General features: G+C 40.1%; 1 protein-coding gene across 3 annotated transcripts; it reads right to left on the bottom strand.

The window, feature by feature from the left end:
• Window positions 1-1,507: 1,507 nt before the first annotated feature.
• LOC120738866 (sterile alpha motif domain-containing protein 9) lies at window positions 1,508-12,163 on the bottom strand. 3 transcript variants are annotated; one of them, XM_040040401.1, is made up of 4 exons: window positions 11,981-12,163; window positions 8,359-9,085; window positions 7,944-8,223; window positions 1,508-6,092 (listed from the first exon to the last, which is right to left on the bottom strand). In XM_040040401.1, exons 2-4 carry the CDS (start codon window positions 9,073-9,075, stop codon window positions 2,461-2,463), a joined length of 4,629 nt encoding a protein of 1,542 aa, XP_039896335.1. In that variant the 5' UTR covers window positions 9,076-9,085; window positions 11,981-12,163; the 3' UTR covers window positions 1,508-2,460. The 3 variants fall into 3 exon arrangements, with proteins under 3 accessions (XP_039896335.1, XP_039896334.1, XP_039896336.1); XM_040040400.1 differs by having other exon boundaries at window positions 1,509-6,086; window positions 7,938-8,223; window positions 11,981-12,162; XM_040040402.1 differs by having other exon boundaries at window positions 1,510-6,086; window positions 7,938-8,220; window positions 11,981-12,162.

Here is a 12,163-nt window from a genome sequence, read left to right as displayed (position 1 = left end):
CAAGAGGCCTGGACGACCTGCCTCCACGCATCCTGAGATTCCGCCTCAGGCTACTGCGCTTTACTTTCACCATTGTCCATGTTCCAGGGAAGAACCTCGTCACTGCTGATGCCCTCTCACGAGCACTGCTGGCGGGGCCTCCTTCTGCTGGGGATATTCAGCTGGAAAAGGAGGTGGAGGTTTTTGTGGACTGTGTAGTTTCCCATCTCCCAGCCACAGATAAAAGGCTGGAGGAGATTAAGTTGGCACAGGAAATGGATGACCTGTGTAGAAAGGTTTTGTCACGTTTGCATGAAGGCCACCAGGGCGTTTCAAAATGCAGAGCCAGAGCAAAAGAGTCGGTGTGGTGGCCGGGCATCTCAACTCAAATACGTCAGATGGTAGACAGGTGCGAAACATGTCAAAAACATAGGTTACAGTGCCGTGAACCGATGCTGGCAACTCCTGTTCCCGACCGCCCATGGAAAAAAGTCGGCATGGATCTGTTCGAGTGGTCAAAGAAACACTTCCTGCTGATTATTGATTTTTTCTCAAGGTACATTGAGATAGCTGAACTGAGACACACAACTGCAGAGGTCACGATTAATGCTATAAAAGAGGCCTTTGCAAGACATGGAGTTGCCGAGACTGTGGTATCGCATAACGGGCCGCAATTTTCATCAGAACAGTTCAAGCACTTTGCCAAAGAGTACCAGTTCACACATGAAACGAGCAGCTCTAGGTACCCCCAAGCCAACAGGGAGGCAGAACGCGCTGTTCGTACCATTAAAGACTTGTGGAAAAAGGACTGTAACTACAACAGAGCACTGCTGGTGTACAGGGCCACCCCACTGGAACATTGGCTCTCGCCGGCGCAGTTGCTTATGGGGAGACACCTGCATACCTCGCTGCCACAAGTTGTGGCAAAGCTGGTGCCAAAGTGGCCTGACCTACAGGCTTTTCACAAAAAAGATGAAGAGGGGAGGCGTGAGCAGGCAAAACACTACAACTGCAGACACAGAGTCAGACCGCTTCAGGAACTATCGTCATGACAGAAAGTGTGGATTACCACTGAAGGAACTACTGGAGCAGTAGTTGGACTTGCCAGTGCTCCCAGATCTTATGTGGTAGAGACAGACAGGGGTTTTCTGAGGAGAAATAGGAGCCACCTCAGACCAACAGGGACTATTACCAGATCTGGTCGAGTGGCGAGACCTCCTGAAAGACTGGATGTGTAATTCTCTGAAGTTATCCATTCATGCCCTATTCAAAGATGGGTTAGGCTGTTAGAGATGTTTACAATAATGTGTTTCGTTTAAATATAAGTGAACAAATGAGGGATGTGTATAATTTTCACGTTTGATGATGCTCCGCATTTCTGTTCTTGTGAGCTGTTTGAGTTGTTATGCAGTATGTCTTTAGCTAAAAGGAGGAGGTGTAGCGGTAGACTACTGTTCCCATAAAGCTGTGTGTGGGGGAACTTCCGGGTTACTATTAAAGTTGGTAAACATCACCCGAACGCGCTGTGTCCAGTGTCATCATTTATACGCCTTTGAGCATTTTTTCACTTAAATTTGTTGATGCTGTTTTGAATGGATGCAGAATGAGAAATACAATATGTTCTGGTTGAAGGGGGAGCAATTTTTTTAAAATCAGAGTCAGAATATGTTTTGTGAACCAAACTTTATATACCAACATCTGAAACGTAAAAATGGATCATGTCAGAAGCAAAGATTTTCCGCATTTTAGGAGGACAAAATTATACAAACACTATGAGCTCTGAATGTAAGTCCAGGAATTCTGCTGGATGCAAATGTTAAAAACAGAAATTTCATTTCTTTGGGCGTCAGGAGGAACATCCTAACATTTATTACTGCAAAGACAGATGGCCAAATTCAAGTGCATACATCCATTAAAAAAGATGTTCACATTTTGATAAAGACCTCCTAAGTTATGATGATGACAGATAAGACTTGTTTTTTGTTTACCTTTAAACAAAATTTACACATTTTTCTATTTTATTACTCAGAGCTTAGAAAATATTTATCAATAATATAAATCTCTACACATTTATACAACAGTCAGATAATTGTGCCAAAAAAAACAACCCCAAAGCAGATTGCTCCCATCAGTCATCTTATCTGATTACAATTACAATGTTTTTCAAATGAAAGGGAACAAAAAACGTTATATTTCTTACATAATTACAACATGCTGTTCCGAGAGACGACTCAATATTCCACACCAGAACCAAAACTATCTGAAAAGCACTGAATTAAATAAACAGACTAAATTTATATACAAATATATATGGATAGTCCATGAATGTGTTGCAGCAGTGCAAGTTTACTTTTACAGTTTTTCTTACTGTCTCTTCCTACATGTTCTTTTACAAGTAAATTTTTAACAGTAACCAATTGCAGCTAACCCTATTTCATTTCAGTTTCTTGGCTCACTTGTTGCATTTTTAATGTCTCCTTCCTAGTTTTCATACTTAATATCATATGCAATTGGTCCGTTAATGGCAAATCCAAGGTAGAAAGACACTTTTTCTGTGCTGAAGCCACTTCTGATTCCACTTATGCGAGCTGGACGCACCGGAATCTTCTGTGTACCATAGTTTGCATACACCTCGCCTTGCTCAATGGTTCCACTGACCCTGTGTAGGCGACTGATGATTGCCTTTTCCTTAAATATGTCTCCGTTCCTCCAAAGTTGTGCCAAGGTATCACGAGAAATCTTTGGCAGAAAGCTCTCATCTAGTGTGGGTTTGGAGACAAGCCTCTTTAGTCCTTCCTCTTTAGTTAAATAAAAGTAAGCAATGGTGCTTCTATTGTGCAATAACCTGGACAGGCGTTTGTGGGAGGACCTTCGAATGGCTGTGACATATTTCCCGATTTCTGTGTTTTCCTCAGTAGGACTTGGCCAGAATAAAAGCAGAGCCAAGTAATAAGCGTCTGGGAGACGATGATATAGTCCTATATCTTGCAGAATTTTTGAAAGGAGAGCAGAAAGGTCTCCGTAACTCTTGACATGTTTCGATTTTGGTTTCAGATGACAAAGAACAATGTTTGATATGATGTAATTAATTTTTATTTGTATGTTGTGTTTTTGGCTGACAGCTTTGTGCAGAAATGCGTAGCATTCTGTGATCTTCTCCATCTCTTTGGCAGGTTTGTCCAAATGTTGAAGTATTCCTGAGAAAGTGTCTGCTTGGTTCTTTTCAAGAAACACTTTGCGTTCCTCAATATCCAATTTCAAATTGAGGTTGGACTTGTTTTCTTTTTCTTTCTTCATTTCTTCTGGTGTTGTACAGAAAAGCTGCACATACTTCTTAAAATGTTCAGAGACTGTTCTATGATTCAATGCATCAAATTCAGAGTTCACTTTTATGTAGGCAAAGTAACAGTCAAGAAAATCAAATATCTCTTTGACTTCAGATTTTAGTTTGACAAGAAATCCCTCGTGTTCGTTGATGATCTCAACAAATCTGTTGTTGATCTCATTGTTCTCTTTGTAAACACTTGTCATCCTAATTTTTCCTCTAAGAAAGCTCTGGAGGTACATTTTCTTAATGGGGTCGTGTTCCCCAAAGAAAGGCAACTTACTCAGTATGTCAAAGACAACGAAAGCAATTTCTAGCATGCTCACATAGCCATAAACATTGTATGACTTTCTGGGGTAGTCCTCTGAGTTATCATCAGCTGTTTCTTCTTGTGGTTCGTCTGCAAGCTCTGCCAGCTCTTGGGCTCTTTGGAAAGCTTTCATACCATTGATGGCTATTTTAATGTTTGTCTGCAGGTCTTCAGGGTTGTGTGATTTCTCCTGCTTTTCTTTGTCCATGTTATACTTTAAATTGCTTTTGTAAATTTGTCCAATTGTGTCAAAGGTGTAAGGATTTTTTTTAATGTCTTTGGCTTTTTCTGCCCACTTCAGAGCCTCTGGGTAGTCACGCTCATTGATGTACAAATATCTCGCCAGTGCCTGAGGAATAGATGCACTTGTCACAAATCTGGATGAGGCTTTCACAAAGATTTCTTGGACGGTTTGTCTCCCCTGCTGGTTATGGATTTTGTGTACGAGAGGAGAAAATAGTTCTCTCCCGTCTCCATCTTTCTTATGTTGCCTTTCAATCAACATTCGTTGAATTGAGAGCATCAGTCGGTCTTTAATGGATCTAGCACTGAAGAACAGATCATAATGAAGCATCTGCATAGTAATTTCATTGACTTTCTTGTAGCAGCTTCTCTCCAACTCAGCCAGACAGGCAGATGCAATGGTCTGATGAAGTATCCGGAGTCCTGCGTATAAACCCAATTCTTCAATCCTGTCTATGATGAGAAGGTTTGAATACTGATTCATTTTTTCCAAAACAGTGTAATTTGTCCAGCGAATTAATTCCATCCCCAAAAAATCCCGAGAGAGAGAGAGAGAGATGTCTGATTCTTCCACGTAAGTGTTCAGTAACGCTAGAAAGGCAAACAGCTGGGAGTCCTTTTTGCTGAAATCAAAATTCTCCAATGTGTTATGAGCAAGGTCATCTATGTATTTTTGGTCAAAATTGTTCTTCATGATCATGAAGCTGTAAAAGTTTTCAGGTTTGTCATGAGTTTCTTCAAGCTCTTTGAGTTTCTTTTCAAAATCTTTCTGCTCTTGTGGGGTCAAAGAAGCAGTTATGAACTGATTCTGTGTTTGATTGTGCTGTCTGTATTGCTGCTTTGGACTATGGGAACGAACGCAGTTAAGGATGATAACTTTGCAGTTTGGCGAATCACCCAAACATATATTTAAGTGTTCATCTACTGCAGCTTTATGTATGCAGGTCACAAGGTCATAAGGTTTCTCAGTTTCTTTTGAATCATCGACTAAGAGCAGAACTGGAGACGGTTTCTCACTTTCAAGTTTCATTAGTTTAATAACTTGGATGGCAACTTCTGTTTTGGGCATGGAGTTGTCTTTCAGCGCGGCACATCTGAATTCATGACGGAGGTCCCACATCACATGCATTGCTAAGGTGGTGCCGCCACAGCCAGGATGGTGAAACAGGTTGAGCAGAACACACATGTCGTTTGAAGCTCTCCACTGAGATCTGATCAGCTTCATCACATTCTCATACTTGTCTCTCTTGATAAATGGCTTCTCTTTGTCTTTGTCACAGAAGTAGAAGTTCCACCATTTCACTTTGCCACCTCTGTAGAATTCTTCTTCAACACTGATTCTAAATTCATGAAACTCTGAACTGTTTTCATCATATACGCTTTCACATTGGTTCGTACACAAAACATCTAGAGCTGTCAATAAATCTTCATCCTTCTGTGTTAGGACAACGGTACTGGAACCAGAAGAGGGAAGCAGCCGTACAGATGACTGACTGAATGGTCCCATCGCCATTATGGTGCCATTGATCTCACTCAGGGTTAGTTCATTTATGGACAGATGCTCAATGTCAAAGTCACACTTCTCCTTGATCAGCTCCCTCCATTTCAGATATGTGCTCTGAGACTCACATACACTGATGATGTTTTCCTCCTCAGTGTGCTTTATGAATGCCCTGTAGATATCAAAGACTGGGTCTTTCTCAGTGTCCACAGGTGAAAGTAGGAGGAAGATGATCAGATATCTTCCACGGAGGAGAACTTCAGGGTTGCAGATGAATGAAACTACCTGTTCTACATCTTTACAGGATTTCCTGAGCCAGTTCTTATAATCCAGCGCCAAGTTTGAGTCACTGTTCAAGTCATGCCGGCCATTACAGAACACCCAGCTGGTCTGTTTGTAGAGGTTGAGGTTCTTTATCACTGACTCAGTCTGTCCTTGAAATTGTGGTGGTGTATGCAGGTTGGCCACCCTTGACTCTCTGTATGAGTGACACAATCCACCTGAGGCAGCAGAACTGTGGTCACAGTCTAACACGCAGAACAGTTTCAACTTTGTCAGAAACTGAAGATAATGTAGTTGTTCTGGATTGCTCTTGTTTACAACAACAACAAATTTGTCATAGTTATCAAGTGAGTTTCCACCACAACTTAACAAAGTCTTCAGCTTTTCTCCCTGGTTTGCTTCTTTCCTCACAGATTCTTTTGATAGAGTCATCTGCATCAGCCGACCTGTATGAACAGAAAAATAAATCAAAGTAAAAAGAAAGTGTTAGAGTGTATGTTAAATCTTGCCATTGTGGTACTTAAATTTGTAAACCTTGTCCTAAATGGCATGTTTAGATATTTTTCTGTTCCTCCACTGTCTCTAGGTGGGGGATGCAATAGCTACAAGTGTTTAACTGCAGGCACATTGCATGTGAGGTTCTAGGTGTCCTTTTTTAGTAAGGATGTTTTCTTCCTGCCCTTTATGGCCTCACCTATGCTTGTGTATGGTGAACCTTTAAAGGAATTAATCCATATACAGGATGAGGGGAGATGACCCTTTGTGATCAGCAGGAAGTCACACACACAGTGCCTTAATTTTATGATGCACCACAGGATTTTTTTTGTTTTGTTTGTTTGTTTGTTGTTGTTTTTTTTACAATGGGTGGTGCTTGTATTCACTGAATAAAAGGCTGCAGGGAAAGCGTTTTCTTTGAAGTTGGCTGAGAAACAGGTGAAGAGCGTTCAGCACCAAGAGCCTGGTTCTAACCAGACTTCCCTTGCAAGTTAAAATGGATCGCTGTGTTTGTCTTGCTTTGTTTACAGGTGGTAAGTCTCTGAACCAGCAGGACCTGCAAGCGCAGACCCAAAAGAAAGCATAAACAGGATCACTCTGAAGGTTAACGGTTCAGCTTGATGTATTTTATATGTTATTGTGATTTTCATAAAATCATAAGAGAAATAAAAATTAACGATATCTGTCACTCAAAACTTTGAATTTTCCAGTATATAGAATACAAGTATGTCCTGACAAGCACTTTCTATGGTAATTTAAACTGGAGCTGCAACAATTCAATGAGTAATTTGAATAATTTTATTATTAAAAATAAGACAAATTATTTGCTTTTAAAGTTTCCTTTTAATGCGCAGCTCTGTAGTGCTCAGTTGTCACCATGTAAATGCGAGTGTTTCACCCATATTTGGAACTTAAAATAGACCTGCAATGGAAACGTATCTAGGAACAAAGTGTGAATAGAAAGTAGGACAACATTAAGCGGCCATCAGTTTTTAATCAAAAACACTGATGACTCAATAACAGCACCAAAGATTGGGTCAACTTGGGAAAATAAATCTGTTCTGAATTTATTTTGGCCTTCAGACAATAATTCTGATTGCTTCATTGCTGGACATAACAGACAACCAGAAATCCTGGATGACCACATAGGTGCGCTCACAGCTGACAGCCTGAGATGTGGCTTTCAGGACAGGGGATCAGAGTGCTCCTTGCTGGGCCAGGTCTGCACTCTAATAAAGAAATAGAGGCTGCAAAATGCACTTATGCAGAGAGAATCCAGGGACACCTCTGTGAGACAGGAAATACCAAGCGAATGTGACAGGGAGTACAGGCACTGACAAATTACAAACCTAGACAGGGGGTCAAGAATGATGAGACTACTTCACCAGTGTGTGAATGTGTGTGTGAATGGGTGGATGACTGGTTGTGTAAAGCACGTTGGGGTCCTTAGGGACTAGTAAAAGCGCTATACAAATACAGGCCATTTACCATTTACTTTCCCAGACAGGCTGAATAACTAGTTTATTTTGCGACACCATGAAACAAACAATAGCGTAATATGAAACGGTAGACATTTTCATACCGTCATCCGACATATATTGTTATATCAAACATCCCTATGCCGTCGTATAGTACTCCTACAGGAGTGCAGTTGGTTATACTCTAAACCACATCCCAAAGCTCTCAGGAATTTATGGCTTATACCTAAGTTGCACATTTTATTATTTGAATGCATTCTTACTAGGAACAGGCTTCAGCCACTACATAACCATGAAATGAAGAGTTAGTTGATTCATACTTACTTATTCTTTCTTCCAGCTGACGGGCAAGTTTCAGCTGATTTATCTCTTTTAGAGTTTGTATTGCGACCTGTGGAGCTTCCTTGCTTCCATAGTGGTCAGTCATTAATTTAGCAATATCCATGCTGTCCTTATCCTCCAGTTTACTCTGACAAATAGGTTTACGTTTGGATTCAGTGTGTAATCTTAAACGAAAAATAAATGTTTTAAGATCCACTTTCAAAAGGTCAGCAAGGATCTTCTCGATCTCCACAGTAATCCTGGAGGCATCGGGTGACACTGTGGTCTGCTGGAAGAAAGCAATATTTAAGAATCCAACAGCTTTATTGATTTTTATTTTTTCATTTTCATTTGTATAAAGCTATATTAATATGTATATAATATTTGATGTAGTGTGGTGTATAAATAATAACAGAAACTTTACCACAACAGTTCCTTTGTTCCAGACCCCTGTGTTCTGTGGCTTTGGTTGTTGAATTTCTTTCTTCTCTGAAGTTTTATCAAATGGTAACTGAATCTGTTTGGAGTCTTTTTCCACTATCCCATCTCTTTTGGATTCAGTGTTTTCATATGATTCTGGACGGTTTATTTCTTTGGCCTGAGCATTTCCTGGTTCAGTGGGTTTGGCAGCTTCTTTTTGGTCTGTAATAGGTTGCAGAGTTGGCTCCGGTTTCTGGTTCAGTTGTTTGAGTGCTGAAATAATTCTTACAGCAGGACCACCTTTTACATCTAGATCCACTAAATCTTGCTTCCTGAAGCAAACAAGGCAATCTCCAGACACATCTTCCTCTTGGAGTCGTTCTGCATATTTGCTGTATACATTCACATGCTGCACTAACCACTGGCTCACCTGATCTTTGGTCCATTTTTCCACATATTCTGGGAACTCTGATTGATGCTTACATTCTTTTTTCAGACTTTCCAGGTAAGCTGTGATTTTCACAGCAGGACCGTGTTTTATTCCGAAGTCCAAAATGTCTGTTTTATCGAAGGAAACTAAACATGCCCCCGACACTTCCTCTTCAGTAAATCTGTCTGCACAACTCTGTTGAACTTTGACCTCTGCCGTCAGCCACTGGTGAACATCCTCTGTGGTCCATTTTTCAATCAGAGGTGGTTTTCTTGTTGTTGACTGGTTCATTTTGGATCACCTAAATTTGAGAAAAAAAAGTTTAACACATCATCTCTATGTGTCCATATTTCACTCCTTCATGGCTCAATATTCCACCCGTTCCAGCCTGCAGCAATTATTTATCTTTTATCCAAGTACAGTCTGTTAGCTGCTACGTTAATAATAATAATAATAAAAAATGGCTGATGTGGCTATCAGATAACTAATAATAATTAAATGGCAAATATTAATGTGTGCACTGGCTATTCTTTTTTACTTTGTCTTTACATATTATTTAGAATGTTAGTTTGTTTTAATAGCTTTCTCTTAAACATGTGGGTTGAGAGAGTTTTTGTTCTCCTCGTTGCCATGGAACTGTTACTTTTATTGAGGAATTGGACCTCAGTGCAGCAGCTACACAATGCAGGTGTTCTTTAATCCAGAGATCAGCTGATTAGCCTGGTGCTGGCTGGCTTGTCAGCCAGACTGATGGATGTAGATGTGAGGGACACAGGAGGAGAAAGAGGGAGAGTGTGAGACAGCGGAGGCTTGAAGAGAGAAGGTACAAACAAACGAATAGTTATGTCTATAACTTCTGTTCCCTGAAGGAGAGGAACGAGGTACAGCACATAAGTATGGGATATCATGCTCTCGCGTGTCCTGGCTGAAGAAACCTTTATTCACGCCTTTAAGGCAGATGACGTGTGATGACACACACACAGCCTCGCCTGCACATATAGCCGCTGTCATCACAGTCATCCCTCAGTTCGATAGCCGCTCTTCACCGAGCCAAACTGCTCAGTGGGGCCACCTTGTGTTGTATCTCGTTCCTCTCCTTCAGGGAACAGAAGTTATAGACATAACTATTCATTCCCTTTCAGTCGATTCACTCGGTACAACACATAAGTATGGGACATATATACACGCCTCGCAGAGCAGCCACCGAACCGGAATTGGACCACCACATCCTTAGTGAGTGGTAGACCCAGCAGAAAGGACAGTATGAGCCAAGGGGGGCTGTAACGTCCAACCGATAAAACCGCACAAAAGTGTGCGGTGATGCCCAACTAGCTGCTGCACAAATCTGACAACACAAATGATGTTGTGCAGTGTAGATGATATAAGTTGCCAAGCCTTTGCCATTTGATTTTGAGGAACATTGTTTCTGAAGTATTCCAAAATCTTTTTACACACTCTTTCACAGAGTCTCTGGGGAGAGTCTCTGCCCATCTTTAATTCTGAGAGACTCTGCCTCTCCAAGACATTCCTTTTATAGCCAATCACATTACAGACCTGATATCAATTAATTTCAATTACTTGCTAAATGTTCTTCCAACTGAATCTTTTTAACTTTCTTGCTTTTTCAGCCATCTGTAGGAAGCATAAAATTATGAAATTTCTCAGTTTAAACATGTTATTTTATCTATGTTCTGGTGTGAATAAAATATTGGCTCATATGATTTGAAAGTCTTAGTTTTCATTTTGTTAAAATTTAAAGAATGTCTCAACTTTTCTGGAATTTGGGTTGTACACTGTGAAATTTGTCTCTGTGCAAAAGTTTGCAATTAATCAAGCCCCACAAATTAAATGACAAGAAGACCACAGTGCATTGAAACAGGAACAGGAAGTAATACGATGCTGCAGTAATGCTGTCTATTTGCGTCAGAAGTCCAAGGTTGGAGCTGGGAGTGCCATCACTCGAGTTGATAATGTTCCAACAGTAAAGCTGGAAAAGCAAGGTTTAACTACCACATGAAAACCATACCCTCCATTGAGTGTTGTACCCTTCTGTCCTGTTGTGTACCAGTATAAATACTGTGCCTTTTCAGTGGTTCAGGGTCGGCTTATCTTATCTATCTCATAATTTTTACCACAAATTTATGTTTTATCTTTTATACTACAAAGATATGCATTGATAGTAGAATTATACACACTGACACTAACAGACAGAGAGAATTTGTGGGGGGGTTCTAATACCTGCAAGAAAACAAGGCTATAAATATGGCGTGTTTGTTAGAGGGAAGCATCCCCCCCCCCCCCCCGGTGTCTCATAATAAAAGTATTTACTGCTTGGGTGTGGCATTCTTGTCTCTCCAGTCCCTTTAAAGACATGTAGTGACTGCTGTTGCTCAACAGTATTAGGCTTGACACTATGAGACACTATGAAACACATCACATAAATATCTGGATGTTGGAAGACAACTAATAAAGGTCACGAATAAGACTAAAGATATGGAGGTGTTCTTTAGATCTACAGATGAAATTCATATAATTGTAGTTGGCAGCTTTAGAATTAAAATATAGTTTCTACATCAGAAACCTATTTCAGTATAGTAGTTTCCAGTTCTTAACCAGTTCTAAGTTGACAATGTAAATTAATGCACAAGTCAGTCTAGAATTAACTGAAATCTTCCCAAATTGTTTTGCCAAAGTTCGTAGAATACATTTTTTAAAATAAAAACAAGCAAGTAAGCAAGCAAGCAAGCAAAGAAAAACCCCTGGGAATTAGATTTATCGAGCAGCCATTGTAAAAGGGTAGTGAGTAAAGAAAAAACACACTGTAGCTGAGCTGTGTTCTCGGAAATTGAAAGTGAACTGGCCAAGTTCGAACTTATTTGCACCAAGTTTGCATATACAAATGACTAAATGTAGCCTACTTGGTATTGAAAAACTCCCCAAATGAACAATATTTTGGTGTTGAATTACCGTTTCAGTGTGTTTAAAGACTTTCCTTTAGAATCTAATATAAGAAACTTTGCAAGTTCGTCTACGCTCACATTAAAAACGATACTTTTAACAATTTCTAAACATTAAAATTTTCCACAATCATATCTACTAACTCATTCTTGAATGATTCTCTTTGCCTCTACTTAAACATTTAGCCAATTTACAGAAACAGAGAAAAACGAAAAAATTTCATAAACAAAATTCTCACCTCAGGCTTCGTTTTGGCAGTCGACTTAGTGAATATGAAATATGATGGCATCTACTGTGTGCACAAATATAGGTGCACGGTCATTATAACGGAGGTACTATGTAGCGAGAAACTTAGCCTACATTCTGTTTTCCTTCAAATGGTCAAATCGTCTGCGTGAAAGAGCTTCCTTTCACAGGAAGT

This window comes from Simochromis diagramma, unplaced genomic scaffold, assembly GCF_900408965.1.
Source record: "Simochromis diagramma unplaced genomic scaffold, fSimDia1.1 OVJJ01000026.1, whole genome shotgun sequence".
NCBI lineage: Eukaryota > Metazoa > Chordata > Actinopteri > Cichliformes > Cichlidae > Simochromis > Simochromis diagramma.
Note: the sequence above shows the minus strand (reverse complement) of the source record. Positions and strands in the feature narration are given on the sequence as shown.

Excerpts from the sequence above, each read along its gene's own strand:
- LOC120738866 (XM_040040401.1), bottom strand. The coding sequence starts at position 9,075 with ATGAACCAGTCAACAACAAGAAAACCACCTCTGATTGAAAAATGGACC. Across the intron at positions 8,224-8,358 it reads GGAACAAAGGAACTGTTGTG|CAGACCACAGTGTCACCCGA; the intron begins GTAAAGTTTCTG and ends GCTTTCTTCCAG. Across the intron at positions 6,093-7,943 it reads TGCCCGTCAGCTGGAAGAAA|ATACAGGTCGGCTGATGCAG; the intron begins GAATAAGTAAGT and ends ATTTTTCTGTTC.